General features: G+C 33.4%; 1 protein-coding gene across 10 annotated transcripts in view; it reads left to right on the top strand.

Annotated features, from left to right (window-relative positions):
- The window catches only part of SOX5 (SRY-box transcription factor 5), a 1,026,842-nt gene that overhangs the window by 953,950 nt on the left and 54,835 nt on the right, over nucleotides 1-18,057 (top strand). For all 10 annotated transcript variants that reach the window (XM_031000926.3, XM_063694118.1, XM_063694117.1 and 7 more), the window contains one exon: nucleotides 2,398-2,544. In XM_031000926.3, coding sequence (XP_030856786.1) covers nucleotides 2,398-2,544 — 147 coding nt within the window. The remainder of the gene's footprint in view (nucleotides 1-2,397; nucleotides 2,545-18,057) is intronic.

The raw sequence follows: 18,057 nt of genomic DNA on the forward strand, positions 1-18,057 counted from the left end.
TATTATACTGTTATTATAGAAATATTAGCATATTCAACTGGGTCTATCTCTTTTACAAATGTTTCTTCCCTTTCAACTCAAAAGCATTTCTTTTAGGACAATTTAACTCAGATATACCTTAATTCCATATTTAAAAGGGTAAAAGTATATTTATTTGAATGATGAAAGAATATGTATAACTTTTATTTCCAAATATGTGTCTTCTCCATCCTTTAAATCCTTTAATTCAATAAACTATTTTAGAGTTTTTATACTTGTATTTTTAATAATAGTTCTTATATTTCTTTGGAAATTATGACTGTCTCTGGTGCCTAATATTTAAATATTGAATCACATTTAATGGCTACTTGGTTAAGCGATTTAAATATCTAAATAACACAAATAACCAATAATTTTGTCAGTAATATGAAGAATCAAAATTAAATTTTGAATAACTGTTTTGTTCACATTTTCTTTACTCACAGATATTGTATGTTCCATGTCATTAGTAATTATAAAATAATTTCATTTTTAGTGTATAACGAATCAGTAATAGGAACTTTTATCCTCTAGTAATAATACCCAGTGAAATCATTTTTAAAGACAAGAACACAATATACAATACAATATGAAATTCATAAAATATAATATAGTTATCTAGTTAACTTGTTAAAATACATATAGTTTTTAAATTCAATATTAGTACATGCATTCTACTGGTCAGAGTTTTAATCTATAAAGTGATATCCTAGGATAATTGGTTATTTTCTTAAAGACTTTATAAGTAGTTTAGAATGATGCCAGAAAGAAGTGCTTTTTAAATTGCAGGATATAATGCATAGATTTTTAAGACAGATGGGAGAAATGGATCCATTCTGATCATCTTTCTTTAAATAGTAAACTCTCAAGTCTTCCTTTCTGAAGTGAATTATCCTTTTAATGTTTATGTAATTGAAGACAATCATTTTTATTCTTTCCAGTTGGCTGGGGTAAGAAAAGATGTAATTATTCCAACACATAAAACCCTTATGAGACAATTATTAATATAAAAATATTTTTCTGGTCTTTTAGTTTTCTCTGGGATATATTTTACATTAATTTGCATAAAAATAAGCCATAATTTTTATCGATAACTTTAATGTATTTTTATTTAGGTTATAGTATCTGGAGACTTATGTATGTGTATTTTCACATAAATGTGTGCTGTCTTCAGTTTTCATTATTTTATTTAGAGAGAGACACTGCTAATCAGGATCTGTGGCTTATCATGAGCAATTTTGTCGTTTGGAATTTCTCTTTCAGAAAAAAAATCAAGATAATCCAGATAACTATTTCACAGTACTTCTCCTTGAGAGCATTTTTTCTTGCTTCATTGTAGAAATTCTAGCTTGCATTGTAAACGCTATCCATGGAATCTCAAGACAAATGAGAAATAAGAAACTGGGATGTGTGTGTGTGTGTAAAATTTATTTAATATTAAATATATAATTAAATATTTAGTAATTTAAATATATGATATATTTATTTAATAATTATTTTCTTACATAGTTATTTAAAATTTTAACAAAGTGTGAAAGGAAAATGAAGAGTAATAATTAAATATTTGACGTAATATTTGAATTTAAAGCAACTTCCTTGTTTTAGGATAATACATCATATGGCTATCATTATCGAAGTAAAATTTTTCTTTTATTAATTACTTGGACAATTTTATTGCTTATTTAATAAGAATAAGTAATGGCTTAGTGGAAGAATATGTGTTTTAGGCAGTATTCTTTAAAACCTTAGTCGTCAAGATAATTTGAGATTTGTCTGTGTTTATATATCATGAAGTAAAGTGAACTTCTGGCAAGCATCCAGTTAATTTTTATCAATGTAGGTAGACTGACCAGATCATCTTCTTCAAGTACTTTTTTTCCCATTGCCTTTCAGTGCCTTTTCTGTACTTCTACCCACCTAACACTCAGAAAAATTGTTTCGGGTGCCCATTTCAAGAAACCAAAGAAAGAGGCATACAGGGCTTGAACCAATATGGATAGTAGAAAATTACTGGGTATATGAAGCATCCTTTTGTAACACACTGTGTAAACTTAAAGTAGAATATAAAGAGCTCTTAACTAGATAATATGTTATACTTGCCTTCTATAGACATTGGAATAAAGTAAATATGGATGGCTCTTATTTGCTTTGAGTCCTTGGACATACTGAAGGTGAGATCACTTAAATGTAGTATCTGTCATTTCTCCCCTAAAAAGTAATGAAATCTGAGGTGACAGCTTCTTTCTTTAAATATTCCAGTGCACTAAACAAAATGCTCATAGGAAAAATACCATATCTGAATATATGTACTTTCTGAATGGTACGTTTATTTTATTATTCACAGTATTCTTTCTCCCTCTCTCTCTTTTTCTTCTGTAGCAGTTATATGCTGCCCAGCTAGCTGCAATGCAGGTATCTCCAGGAGGGAAGCTGCCAGGCATACCCCAAGGCAACCTTGGTGCTGCTGTATCTCCTACCAGCATTCACACAGACAAGAGCACAAACAGCCCACCACCCAAAAGCAAGGTACCCTTTTGAAGAAGCCACTGTCTTGCCACTTAGCTTTATTTTTCATTCAATGGTATTTATTAAATGTCTATTATATGCCAGCAGCTAGCTTAAACTCTGGGTGTACAAGGAGGTAAGAATCAAGGAAGGGCAACAGGTGTGCATGTAAACTTATCTGCATACATTGAATCATTCATTTATTCATTTATTCAATATGCGTGTATCGATAACTATAGTAGAAAATGTGAGAGATAAAAAAGATTATCAGATGGGTATCTTGTACCCAAGGAGCTTACAGTCTGATTATGTAGATATTTATAAAAATAGCCAAATAGCCATACTCTATGATACAAAATAAATTTTATAAAAAGTTACAGATAAAGTACATTGGAAGTTATATTGGGAGGCAGAGATCATCTTCAGTGAGAGATCCCAGCAGGAGTTTGCCAGAGAAGGGAAAACTGAAATAGACCTTAAAATACAAGTAGAATTAGGACCTACAGAAGTTGTTTTAAAAATATCAGTGACTGTTATAATGTGGTACAGTGTAGATATAATTTTAGATAAATCACCCACCCAATGATATTATCATGTAAGGAAATGAAGGTAATAGTAGTGTTAGAAGTAAGGCAATTTAGAAGTAGTTTTGGTTTTTAAGCTAAGAAAACATTAGAACACATGGAAAAGGATCAGGGAAAAGTCAAATAATGTATGTTTCTTGGCCTAAAAGGAGAGAAAAATTGATTTTAAATTTGTATTTGTATTAAGATCTTGCTTAAATGATATTGTATAAATATATTAAGCTTTCCATGCAAGAAGTAAGAAGAGTGATCATAAAGCAGTATTCCTTGAGATTACTCAGGGAAACAACCACAAATAATTTGATTCTATTAGGAAATGTTAAATAGAAAGCTGACACAGTTAGTTTACCAGCAAAATATATATACATTTTTTTATATATATTTATTTTGCTGAATTATGTAGAAAATTGCTTCTGTTCTCCATCCCATGAATGCCATGTTGACATGTCTAAAACAAAACAGTGTAAGAATAGTCACAATCATTGAAATACACAGAGAAAAGGATTAGAAAATATTAAAAGAGAAAAATCCAAGAATCCTCAAAAAATCTTTCTCTAGTACCCTGGTGGCTCTGTCAGGATGTCTTTCAGAGTTATTGTATACTCCAGAGAGTAAATCAGTAAGGAGAAGGGATCAATCAATCATTTGGAAAAGGGCACTCTAACCTCCATCTTCCTAGAATTCCCCAGTCCTTTTCCATATTATTAAAAGACAAATATTTTGGGGAATATAACTTAACCTGGACAAGGACCTTAGACCATGCTTTTTCAGCAATATGTAGAAATATTTAATGAAAATTATTGTACACACTACATTGACAGTAGGAGTATACATATGCCACTTTTAAGATCTATTTCAGTTGTTTAATGGACCGTGCATCTTCTGTGCTTAATGTATATCTAAGGCCTGGTCTGCTTTTCTTTATAATCACAGCAGCATGTAAGTTTTTAAAACTGGTAATAATTTTAACATTTCTTAAATACATTTAATTTTAAAGTAGTGATAATTTTAGTGTTTCTGTGGACCAGCAGTTTTCATGTATTACCTGTAAAGAAAAATGTACTTTGGATAGAATAAATAGCTGTAGCAGCATAGTCATTGTCACACACAGATATGTCTGTGAGGTATTATTCTCTGTTTTTTCCCTTGATTTATTGATGTGATTTCACATCATGTTTCGTAATGAGGCTTTACATCAGGACATTTTGCTTTATGATTTTAGGATGTGTAGCTCACTTTTAAATGGCTGACGGATTTTTTTCTTACACCTACAATCACTTTTTATCATTGATACCTTCTCACCAGATTACTTATACAAATCATCATGAAGCTTTTGATGTCAGCCTCATCCATTTATGCATCTACTCATTTGTCCATTCACTCATTTATCCATTCAAATGTTTATTGAGCAGTTGCTACAATGATTTTATTTAGGTAACCATGGAAAATGCTAAAGTAACTGAAAGTTTGCTTTGCTAAGATTAAGAAATTGCTTTATGAACTATAATAGTTCTATACATTCATAGAACCTCATAGACTTTGTGCAAAAGAGAATGAGTATTTCAGTAGTGTCAGAAATCTGCCACATCCTGTGGTGTTATATACCTCTGTTTATTTAATACAAGTGAAAAAAGTAGATTGTGTTTCTGTAGCCATGATTATACATTATTTAAAAATATAGTTCTTCTTTGAAATTCAATGACTTTTTGAAAGTGAGCCTTTGTGAATTTTCTATCATATAAAGTTTAAGAAAACTTTATGTGGTTTATAGTGGGTGTTGTACTTCTTTCCATCCACAATTATTGTAAAATACACAAAGGTTTAACTAAGAATAAAGTGCCTCTTTTCAAGTAACAACGATTTAATAAAAATATGCCCTTTCTTTGCTCAGTGCCCTCTAGCATACTGTCCACAACCACTCTTATTGTCAGAAAAGATTTCTTCAGTGTGTTTGTGTTTTAGCTCAGCAGTAAAATGTAGTGGGTTAAAAATAGCCACACCAATAAGTAATACTGTTGTCATTTTAATGAAGAACATGACCAAAAAAAATACAACCTATAGTAAATAAAGAGGACCCATTACAATACATGAATTTACTTTCTTGTAGCCTGGAATTGACATTTATACATAGCATAATAAACATTTTGACTTCACAAAGCTATTTTATTCATGTATAATAGCCATCATTTATTATCATATTTATGTTTTTAAGCAATCAATTATGAATGCCTTGGGGGTATTTTCTGTGTGTTTTATTGGCAAATGTTCGTGTCTATGTTACCATAAAATAGAATTATTTTATTAAAGGGTTTTGTGTTGTCTACATACCTACCTGGCATAAACCAAATTGATGGTTTAAGTTAAAAGTACATTTGCTGTTTGGAACAATGAAATCATAAGTCACAACCAGGTGATGATGTGAGATTAATGATCTTATTGATAGCTGTGGAAAATTAACCATGTTCTCTGAGTTGTATTGCCTGCCTTTCTTCCTGGGTATGCCTTTGCCTTTGACTCAGAACTCTAGAGAAGGACACAAACAAAACTTATTTGCAGTTTGCAAAAAATGGAAGGGGGGAATCGAAAGGAGGGGGCTCCAAAAGACTGTAAAATTGTACAGCATGAGTCCTCTGATGCATGCTGTTTTCAATCTGCTGTGTGCCAGTTGGAGGCTTGGGGAGTGTGTGCGCGAGAGAGAAAGGATAATGCTGAGAAATGATAGAGTGGCTGTGACCTCCAAGCTCAGCCTGGAAATCCAAGACATTGATTTCACTTAGCATTCCTGCTGAGAAATCTGGCGGAGTTCAGTTGTAATAAAAGAACAAGATTCTGTTCTAATGGTAATGGCGTATGACAGACATATCACTTTGTCTGTCCTCAGCACCAGAGAGAGGAGAATTGGAGAAAGGTCACCTGACCTGCTTGTGGTGTTATACGAGTGCTGTACTGAGCTTTGAACTGCCGCCCAGGAGCATAATTATTTATAATATTAAATGATAAAGAAACCTTTAGAGGACTCACAGTGAACCTCTGAAAACAGCACACTGGAGTTGTGTTCTGTAAATGTGAAAACACAAAAAGAAATCTGGTCTGTTCAAAATCTGCATTCAGGAACATGCATATTGTTGCTTGTTGAGTTACAGGTCCTTGAACTTACTGTTTGTGAACTGTTTGCACTAATGCCTGACATATTGTCATGAGTTACTTTTTCTTTTCTCAATGCCTTGGTTTTATTAGTCCCAAGCCAAATATATATATATATATATATATATATGTATTTCCCCCCCATGGTCTATCTTGCCAAAGACTGGATGATACAGAATTAAGAGCATTGACAGATTTTAAAAATTTCTCAGCTGTTACAATAAAATTTTTCTAAATACTCGTACACTTGTCTCTTCAGCAATTATTTAATTTGTTCCCTTTTGGATCTTACTCCAGGACTATTTTTTTCATTGACCCACAAAAGCGAATATGTTTAGCTCTTCGCAGATATTATTCTAGCTCTTGTGTGTCCTAACAGCTATGTTTATGGCTAAATGTTGGCAAATAAGTCTGAGTGAAAGTATAAAACCTTGAACTTTTATGACAGGAGATCCTGTTTAATGAAAATTATAAAAATAATTCTACCTTCTCACATTAAAGAAAATTATTTAATTGAGGTATTGTTAAGCAGTATTGATGTTTGAATCACATATACAATAATGTTGCTTTGAGTCTGCTTATGGCCTTAACAAATGTTTTAATTATTTGCTTGTAGTTTAACTTTCTGCCACAGAATGAACCAATATGCAATGTATTCAGCAACTTTCATTTTTGCACCACATATTTATTTAAATGAATTTCCACATACTTTCATGTAGTCTTTTAAGAGACTAGATGACCTTTGCTTTGTTATAGTAATTGATCTTTCTATACATTTGTTTTCTAAGAATAAATTATTTCTTTTAAATTTAATGGAATCAGTATCAGGTTTAAAAGAGTTATTTTAGGAGGAAGAGTATTTAGACTCAGTTTCACACACAGCTCATATAATTGTTAGTTATGAATAGGCTTATAGTTCTGTGTTATCAAGAAGTCCTCAAATGTTATAGGTGTGCTAAACATCCAAACTTCACATTGTAAGTGTTCTGCCATTGTAAAAGTAGCTACCTCTTGGGAAAATCCTAAGAGCAACTTGTAAATACTATTAAACCTCCCTTGGTGTTTGACGGAAACTTACATATTGCCTGCAGCAGCCAAGAACAGTCAGTTTAAAAAGCTGATGACAAGAGAGAATTCCTGGGTGCTTTTCTTTTAACCTTGCCATGACCCTAGTCATACCCCAAGTCACAGTTGTGTTTCTATCAATGGCAAGAGCACACAGATTGTCCGAATCAATTTTTTGTTCTTTTCGAATACTTCTGACAGTGATGTTCCCATTTGCTCAGCAGTAGCACCTGGGAGTATGACAAGGAAAAGGAATATTTCTCCGACAAGCCAGAAATGGTCCTAACCAGCTGACCAGACACAATCAGATTATTTGAGCTGCACTATCCTTATAATATTGCTTCAAATTCAGAAGCAAAAACTGGAACTTTATTGTTATCTGAGCCTCTTTCAAAGGCATAGTAAAGATTTTGCCCGATGTGGTACCATGTGTTTCTGTTAGTAATATCAGCAGTGCCGATGACTCCTATTAGGGAACCTATTTTTTTGCTGAAATGGTACCAATCACATAGTTTCATGCTATCAAGTAAACGTTATATCAATACACACTAATCTGCAGGGTAGAATTTTGTAGTTTAATACTGTGAGTCACAATTTGTGGTACACATACACACCAGATTACTTAGCAATATGCTAGCAGTACAAGAAATCAGAAGATAATCAAAATTCATCTTGATTGAGGATTAGTTCTCACAGGAGATTTGGGAAATGAAAGCATTTTTGGTAATTTGAGACAATGTTTTATAATGCCAAGTGGGGAAAAAGGCAGAATACAAACCGCACATACAGCATAATCACAACCAAGTCTACCTACCACTAACACAAAGTATAAAACTTTATTTTTAATATTGTGACAAAAAACATCTGTTAAAGATATAACACAAGAGTGGCCGGGTGCGGTGGCTCACGCCTGTAATCCCAGCACTTTGGGAGGCCGAGGCGGGTGGATCGTGAGGTCAGGATATCGAGACCTTCCTGGATAACATGGTGAAACCCCATCTCTACTAAAAAATACAAAAAATTAGCCGGGCGTGGTGGCAGGCGCCTGTAGTCCCAGCTACTCGGGAGGCTGAGGCAGGAGAATGGCGTGAACCCAGGAGGCGGAGCTTGCAGTGAGCCGAGGTCGCACCACTGCACTCCAGCCTGGGCAGCAGAGCGAGACTCCGTCTCAAAAAAAAAAAAAAAAAAAAAAAAGATAAAGCGCAAGACAACAAAGAGACTTCATGAGTTTGAAATGGACTAGGAAATGCTAAGGCCTCCACAGCAATATTTCCATGGTGAAAAGTTCAAAAAGCACTGCTCAATATAACCATAACCTCATTTAATAGTTTTCACATTTCATCTGACCATGTGAAATTTTGAGTGGTAGTTTCTAGAGGTGTTATTTCCAATATGTTAAAGTTTTAGAATACTACTATTTGACTTACTCTGAGAGCTTCTCAGGTCAAAATCTCAAATCATGACTTACTACACAGGGCTAAAACTCATCTGTGAATGTAGTATTTCTAAGTAATTCACAGTGCTGAAATAGTATTAATAAAAGAGGAGCCGCCATTTATCTCTATATATCAGCATCAAATCACTGATCCATCCTGAAACTGTTGGGCCTGGTACTTTTGTAGATTCCATTTCTCCCACAAGTTCAGGACAGAAAGGGTTATTAGCCTCAGCTAATTATAACCGCATTTAAATTGACCATTTTCTAATCTTAACAGTATCTGGCATATCACTTAAATGCTAGAATCTCCTTAATAAATTGTTCTGTATTCTTTGTTAAATAGCTATTGAAAACCCCTTTCTCTCCTTTATTTCAGTATCTGTGAAATAACTATTTCGTTAGCCTTTGAGATGTAATATGGATGTGTCGTATACTCAAGAGGTGAATTCATCTAAGAAGAATCACCCCATAGAGTTAAACTGCAAATGCAGCCCATTATCATTATCATCACTTCCTGGGTGGGACATATTTACAGTGGATATAACATAGTCGCCCTGTCATTTTAAATAAAATAGTTTTCTTTTTGTGGTTCTGTGTTGCTACATGGAAATAAGTGAAATGAAATGTTATCAACAGAACCCCTGTGATGAGCCTCCTCCTCTCCTTTTCATCTTTATTCAGTTGATGGAAATCTCAAACAGCTAGGTACTTAAACAGAGGCTTTTCTGGGCTCTGTGGTATTAAATGTCCAAACAGATCATTAGGTGAAATATTCTTATGACGCAGAAAGTTGAGGGTTGGTCACATTTTAACATAAAAACAATAAAAATTATAAAAGAGGCTAGTTGTAATCTCAGCGTTAAATGAAAAAAGCAAAATATGCAGAATGATTTAGATAATGTCCTTTGAATTTTACCAGCCTGGGCTGTGTATCCCAGTATACTGATTTTGTTTTGACAGAAACATGCCTCATGCACACAGCATGGTGAGCCATGTCAAAGCTTTTTAATAATGCAAACCATGGGGAAAGAAGAGGATGTGGAGCATGTGCAGACTCAGGAAGATCCACAGAATCAGATTTTTTAAGGGAAACTTGCACTGTAAAGTAGGTGCAACCCAAAGTAGATTTCACCATCTAAAAATCTGTGTGTTTGAAACATTGTTATCAAAAACAGCAGGTAGTTAAAACCTAAGTCGTTTAGGGAAATAAAAACAGGACAATAAGAAAGGATGTCTGGGTATAGGAGTATCTGATAAAACCTCAATGAATATCATAGCTAAAAATGCTAAGTCATTATTGTGTCAGAGACTGAGAAAGCAAAAGTACGTTTCTGTAGTTACTCTTTTTTGGGGGGAATCATTTATAATTTTGACTTCCTAAAGCATACTTTAAAACAGTTGAAATCTTTTATTTTTTATGCTAAATTGTTGATCATTGCCTCCTTTGGAGCTGTCAATAATCAACTCCTTTTTATCACTTTAGCCGTCGCCTGTACTGGAACTGTTTGGTTTGAGACTTGATACGTGAAACTAAGGAGGACTATTCTTAATGTCAGAGTTGGTTCCCTCTCTGTATTAAATATATGTTGCTTACACATTCTTACTTATTCATAAAAGAAGAATTTTAGCGGTCTCTCTTACAGAGATGCCTCAAAATATAAATTTGTTTGTAAAATGACAACAATTACTGATGTCTTATTTAGGTTGATGGAAAATAGTATATATGCAAAATTATTCAATAGATTTTATCTAGATTTTCCACTAGAGAAAATAAAGAATACTAATAGTATTTTTAAACATTAGTTTAAAAATATTTAAACTAATAGTATTAAAGATACTAATAGTATTTTTAAACTATTTTAAACATAATGGAGAGCAGAAAGAGAACGATATACTGACTAAACAGAGGTAGACATGAGGGTTGGAAAATAGACATGTAATATTCTAAACTGAAGATTGCTTAAAAACCCGAAGTACTCAAAAGTTGTATTTGTTTGATAAAATGTATAAGACGTTTTATTTATAGAGGTATGGAAGCTTAAGTTGGAAGCCCAGAAGGTATTCAGTCCAAGACACAATAACCTAGTCTCAAGGTCACTTTGCTTCTGCCTAGAGTCTCACAATATCAAGGAGTCCACCAGTTAATGAGATAGCATTGTCTTATTCAGAATAAGTCTTTTTTGTTATTTTCTTCATTTTTATGGATTTAGGAGTACAAGTACAGTTGTGTTACAAGGATATATTGCTTAGTGGTGAGGCCTAGGCTTTTTGTGTACTCATAACCAGAATACCTTGCATTGTACCCAACAGGTAGTATTTCAGAATAAGCCTTAATATCACAATGTTCTTATTTAAAGAGAACTGAAAGCATCTTTCCAGGACTTTTTCTTGTGGTTTCACTGAATAACAATTACATTAGTCAGTTCTCTTTCAGTTGCAAGTGATAGAAAATGGAAGTACATTCGGTCACAATTTTTTTTTTTTTTTTTTTTTGAGGCAGAGTCTCACTCTGTGGCCCAGGCTGGAGTGCAGTGGCACAATCTGGGCTCACTGCAAGCTCCGCCTCCCGGGTTCACACCATTCTCCTGCCTCAGCCTCTCAAGTAGCTGGGACAACAGGTGCCACCACGCCCAGCTAATTTTTTTGTATTTTTAGTAGAGACGGGGTTTCACCATGTTAGCCAGGATGGTCTCCATCTTCTGACCTCATGATCCGCCGGCCTTGGCCTCCCAAAGTGCTGGGATTACAGGCATGAGCCACTGTGTCCGGCCCACAATTTTTTTTTTTAAGAAGTTCTTCAGATTTCATGAGTGGTTTAATCAGGACCCCAAACAGTATCTTACAGAGTTGATTTGTATTTCCTAGCTCTGCTCTTTTTTCATTCTTGAAAGGATGGTCCCTTTTTAGTGTTCTATAGCACCCTATGTTTACATCTACCATTCACTGATTCAACAAATATTATTTCTATCATGTATCAAGTTTAGTTCAAGCCAGTAGAACTACAGCTGTAAACAAAACAGTAGTACTCTTAACAATTTCACAGTGTAATGGGGAGAAGCAAACTATGAGCAATTAAACAAATGGATAATTTTGTGCATGCTAAGTGATATGAAGAAAATAAAACATGGTCAAAGATAGTGTGCTGGGGACAAGAAAGGGAATCTTCTTGGGAGAGAGCTTTAAGGGAAGCCCTCTCTGAAATCGTGAAAAGGAGGACACCTGTAAAGGTCTAAGGAAAGGTTATTCTAAACAGGAGGGAAAGTAATTGCAAAGACTCTAATATGTGAATGAGATTAGTGAATTCAAGGTTCAGAGAAAAGGCTGGGATAGCTGAAGTGCAGTGAACATGAAGGAGAATGATAAAGAGTCAGGTTGGGAAATGAGAAAGACCAGATCCTATAGGATTTTTTCATGTTCAGGACTTTGAATTATATTCTAAATATATTCATTTTTAAAGATAAATGATATATTTTCTATCTGTCACACTACTTATCAAGCTATTGTTATTATGTACTCATTGTCTTCCTCTCTTAGGTATTATGTCTTTGTAGCAAAGGAATTTTTTTATCTCCTGTGCCAATTAATTAATTAATTAATATTTTAAGGGCTTCTACAGCACTCCCTTAGAAACATACTGGAATTTGAGCCCTAATGACATATCCTGGATGTTGCTGTTGGAGAGACGTAATTCCACAAATATTTGTTAATTGCCTGTGATGTGTTGGAGTCCTAGGACCTGAGGATAGTGGTCAACAGTGTAGATAGATATGTGTGCTCATGTAGCACAGTGTATAAAGTGAGGGATATGAAGAAGAATGTAGATAGAGACAATAGATATAGTTGAAGAAGGGCAGCAAGTACGGACCAGGAGTGTAGATTCAACACAGAATATTTCCTGTTTTGTTTTTTTTTTTTTCCAGATTCATTTCATCAGCAGGTTTTCGCTGGCAATATGGGAAAACACATACAATTGATAGTACCTGTCACCACCTATGTGAAGCAAATTACAAAGTCAACTTTTTAGATGATATTTTGACACTAACTCTATTACATGAGTATTCATTTTAAAATAGTCAGCTTAAAAAACTATAATTGCTACATACTAGTGCTCATAAGAGTTTTGGAGCTCTTGTTTTACTTAATGTCTTTTAAGTAGATAAACAAGTCACATAAGAAAAAACACCCAAATTTCTGATTAGTGTGGCTTTTGCTTTCATATATGTTTAAATCCCACTTCTCTCTCTCTCTCTCTCCTTTTTTCTCTTCCTTCTTCTCTACCTCTTTCCAGTTAGTATATGCTTTTTAAAAGTCACACCTCCTGTCATATAAACATGCAACACCACCTGCTTAACAAAGAAAAACACCAAAAACTTCTGTAAAACTTTTATAAAATTTATTTAAATAATGTTATTTTCTTGGTAAAAAAAATTATGTCATTTATTTAAACATGTACTTTCTTAAAGCACTTAATATTCAATTTATATTAGTGAGATTGATGAGTTTATATACAAAGATCTAATACATCAGTTTTACTGTATTATATTTCATAAAATGAGATTCTTTTTAGTTTTACCTGTTTTACATTCACTAATGTACATACAATATGGTAGTGGCATTAATTGCACAAAGCTAGTGTAAGGAGCAATAGAGATTATTTTAATCCAGAGCCTATCCAAAATATTATAAGAAAATGAGGTTCTCCATCATTATTCATATGGTTTCTCATTACTGCTAACACTCAGCTGAAGAACCCAGTCATTCTTAATTATGGTTTTTAAAACAAAGACCAGAAATTGTATGACTTGATTAGTATTAAATGTGGGAGAAAAGGTCTTCAACAGATGCAGTGGTATAATTTACATTACCTGAATTGTTTAGAGTCTGTGTAATATGATCAGGGGAATTCGTAGGCACATATTCCTTGTCTTATGTATTTGTAAAGTTGGAGAATATAAGAAACATGGACTACCTATTTGAAATTTAGAAAAACTATTTTTTTGAGGAAACAGAGTAAATTTTTTTTTTTTTTTTTTGAGACAGAGTCTAACTCCATTGCCCAGGCTGGAGTGCAGTGGCGCGATCTCGGCTCACTGCAACCTTTGCCTCCCAGGTTCAAGCAATTCTCCTGTCTCAGCCTCCTGAGTAGCTGGGACTACAGGTGCCTGCTGCCACACCCAGCTAATTTTTGTATTTTTAGTAGAGATGGGGTTTCACCATGTTGGTCAGGCTGGTCTCCAACTCCTGACTTCAGGTGATCCACACGCCTCAGCTTCCAAAAGTGCTGGGATTACAGGCATGAGCCACCGCGCCCAGCCCAGAGTAATTTTATATCTCTTATTTAAATTGAATATATATTTGAAATTTTGTCTATACTGAAATAAGAATTTTGCTCATTGAAATCTTCAGCTTATCAATATTAAATTTGAAACATGCACTCTCAGTGGTTCAGAATTATTGAATATTGCTAAGAAACTGATTATCAGACTGCTGCTTGAAGAATAAAAGTTTCTAAACATCAAGAATAGGTAGGAATTTGTCAAAACCCAAGTCATATGCCAGGTTGTAATGGGAAGAACATGCTCCTTTTCTAGTCCTGAATCTCCTTGTAGATAGTATCTTTTGATGCTTCTTAGAATTACACACTTTGCCTTGTGAGCTGCAGGACTTAAATTGCAATATCCCACAGCTTTTAGCAGTTGCATTTTCAAATGTGAACTAGCTGATTCCATTGGGTGACTTTTTCAGAACCCAACAGTTTAAGAAATATGTTTTATCATTTTGGTTTTTAAAAAGATGAGGATCAGACATCTAAATTTATAGAAAATTAAGAGAATTTTCCTTTTTCGGGTCTTATCAGAATAATATGAAAGAAAAAATTTATACTCAAATAGATAAAAATGTATTTTCTTCCAAATTTTTTACCAATACCAAAAAAGTCTAATAACCTCACATTTTCACGAAACCGCAAATTATGTTTTCTTAAAGCTCTGTTGTAGTGCTTTGCAAGGCCAATTGCCAGCATTGGTATTCTGTGGGAGACTTTCATTTAAATTGGACCTTTAAAGAACCAAGGAATCTTATTTTTTTTTTACTTTATTATATAATTTGAACTGTTATGATTTGCTTTACAATTTTGATGACTTTGGCAGTGTAGATTTTTCATAAATAGGAGAAAAATAAATTGAGACCAGAAATAGAAAGGATGAAATAGTACAAAAATTCTTCTCTTGTGGTATTTCCAGTAGCACTTCAAATAACATAAGAAAAAAAATACTGTTGTGAAGTATGTTTTAAGAAGCATTGTGACAGCAACAGGAATGTCTTTAAATAGGTACAGATTTATGTTTTCTATACTTCTCTATGCAACTCTTCTGAGGATCAAAGTTTCACTTTAAGTCAGTGGGAGCTCAATATTCAGGTCAACCCTACATGAATACAGGGCAAGACAAGAATTTTGGGTCAAATGATGGAATTTTTAGTGCCAGTTTTCATGCAAATAGCACTGTCGTTTCTCTAAAAAATGATGATTCTGGTCCCATTTTAAGAGAACCTCTAGGTAATTTGTGTTTGTTTTGATTTTGCTTATCTTTTTCTATTAGCATTCATTAAGTTACACTGAACTAGAATTCTGATCTGTTCTATCTAGGACTATAATTTATGGAGTTACAACAAAATAAGTGAAGGAGATATCAATTCTATAGGATGGACTACATTAGAAACATGTCTTCTATCTTATTGAATTTTAAGTAGCTGGCCCCTAATAGGCTCTTAACAAATGTACACCTGATTAATGTTTGCGTTATAATAACTAAATCTTAATATTAATTGAACCCTAGTTATCATAGTTTGTAATATCATTTTCACTGTTTCAATCTTTGCAAAATTATACTTACTAATACAACACAATCTAAGAGAATGTGTCTGTATAAGGATTTTTTTTAACTGCAGTAATATGCTTTCTAGCTATTATTAAGGTGAACTTTTGAACATTTGTATAACTATATTTTTTTTAGAATTGAGCACATAAAATAAGACATTGAGAATTTAATAAGACAAAAAGAAATAAGATTTTTTTAAAAATATTTTTTCAAAATATATTTGAGTCCTGCTTTAAAAAACAAGATCCACTTAGAATAGATAGTTAATAAAATATAACTTGTCATAAATGAGTTATCTTCTACTGGGTAAGGAGAGATGAGAATGTTTTCCTTGGGAAAGAGACACGTTGTTGATCTGTTCCAAGCAAGAGACATTACATTTTGCTTGAAACAAAGCAATATGTTGTTTATATAAATTTTTAAAAATCATGTAATGACTGTTATTCACAGATGAGGCTTCTAGAATTACTTTTAGAAGATGCCAAAACAACTTCTATAGAGGATTCTTCAGTAAACCTTTTGAGCACCTCTAATATGCTGGACACTTTGGTAGAATAAAAAAAGAACAGCAATTAACACACAGTACAATATAATGGGGAAAACAAACAAGTAAGCCAACAATTAAAATACTGTAGGCTAAGTGCTATTCAAAGAATAATATGGAGGTAAGGAAGAAACTTTGTAACATAACCTGGGGAGAAATAGGAGAATAAGGAAAAGGGTTCCAGAAGGTGTGACATTTAGAAGGTTTTTGAAGGAAAATGGAAACAGTCTGTGCAAGGACACATAGGTATGAATGAATAAAAGGTTGGATTTTATCTGAATTTTGGAGAAAGAAACAAGGTTGAGTGTAATACATCTGTAGAACTTTGTGAGTGAATTTAAGAAGAATGAAAATATAAAGATACAAGTGTGTAACAAATGAAGTCTAACTTCCTTAGCATGGCATTCTGCAATCTAGCCCCACCTACCTCACTAGCCTAATTAATACTTCTGCCTTTCTCCCAGTTCCAGAAATGTATACTTCAGATGAAATCACTTTCTCAGGTATCATGCTATTTCAATTATTTTTGCCTATGTTTGTGACACTGGACCTCTCTGGGTTGCTTCTGCCCTGTTCATTTCACTTTTCTCTCTTTTTTAGCACCACTAGCAATATAATATCCATCTAAGCCATCATTTCTATATAGAATTCTAAATAGAATTTGCTGTTACATCATATGTCACCCCACTGCACAAACACATACTCCTTGAATAGTATCAAAGCACACTTATAATACTTCATTGTACTTGTCTTCCTTTGTATGATCCTCAGTCCCATGAAGGTAGGGATTATAGCTTAATCATCCTTAGCACCAAGCACAATACTTGGCTTGTAATTAATGCTCTACTTCTTTTACAAGAATAAATACATTATCAAAGGTCAATGGTTTGGATCATTGGAAGATAATGCAGTATGAGTAGAATAAGATTGTACCTAAGAAAAATGAAACAATGTTATTTATACAAGACAACTATGAAATTTAAAAGTAAGATTTATTCTTATTTAACCTGTCAGTCTAGGTGAAATATACTGAATTTAGGAAATATGAGCCTTTGACCACTGGAGAGATATTATCTATAGTGAACCATGCCTTACTTCCCAGCCCTTACTGTGCTTTGAATAAAGTATTCGCCATTTACCTCTTTTTGCCCTGGTTCTGATTGTGAAACTGGGTTTTTTAGATATCTTGAAATTAGGAAAGGTGTACTGTAGAAAACTCAGCAATATTTATGTCAGGTATAAATGAATTAATTGGCAGTCTGTTTTATGCATTACCTCCATGAGTTTGTTTACTGTGAATACATCTTTAAGTGAGTGACCTTCCTTACATAAGCTGCTGAAGAGTCGAGTCGATCCTGAAATGAAAGGCGCAGCCTATACAAATATTGTCCAGTTTTGTTATATTGTTTAATTGATAGTTCAAATAAAGTTTTAGGATGGAAAAAATTGTATTTTATTTTGTAAGGTTATTTTTCTCTGCTTCTCTTTTATGCAAAAAAAAAATTATCTCAAAAATGGCAGAGAAACTTCCCACCCACACAAAGACATAGCCGTTTATATTATATGTGTGGATATATTTATATGTATGTATAGTCACACATCACTTAATGATGGGGATATGTCCTATCATTGGTGATTTCATTGTTGCATAAACATCATAGCATGTACTTATACAAACCTAGATAGTATAGGCTACTACACACTTAGGTTACATGATACAGCCTATTACTTCTAGGCTGCAAACCTGTACAGTATGTTACTCTACTGAATAGTGTAGGCAGGTGTAACAAAATGGTATTTGTGTATCTAAACATAGAAAAGGTATAGTAAAAATATAGTATTATAATCTTATGGGACCACTGTCATATAGGCAGTCCATGG

Source organism: Gorilla gorilla, chromosome 10, assembly GCF_029281585.2.
Source record: "Gorilla gorilla gorilla isolate KB3781 chromosome 10, NHGRI_mGorGor1-v2.1_pri, whole genome shotgun sequence".
In the NCBI taxonomy this organism is placed as follows: Eukaryota; Metazoa; Chordata; class Mammalia; order Primates; family Hominidae; genus Gorilla; species Gorilla gorilla.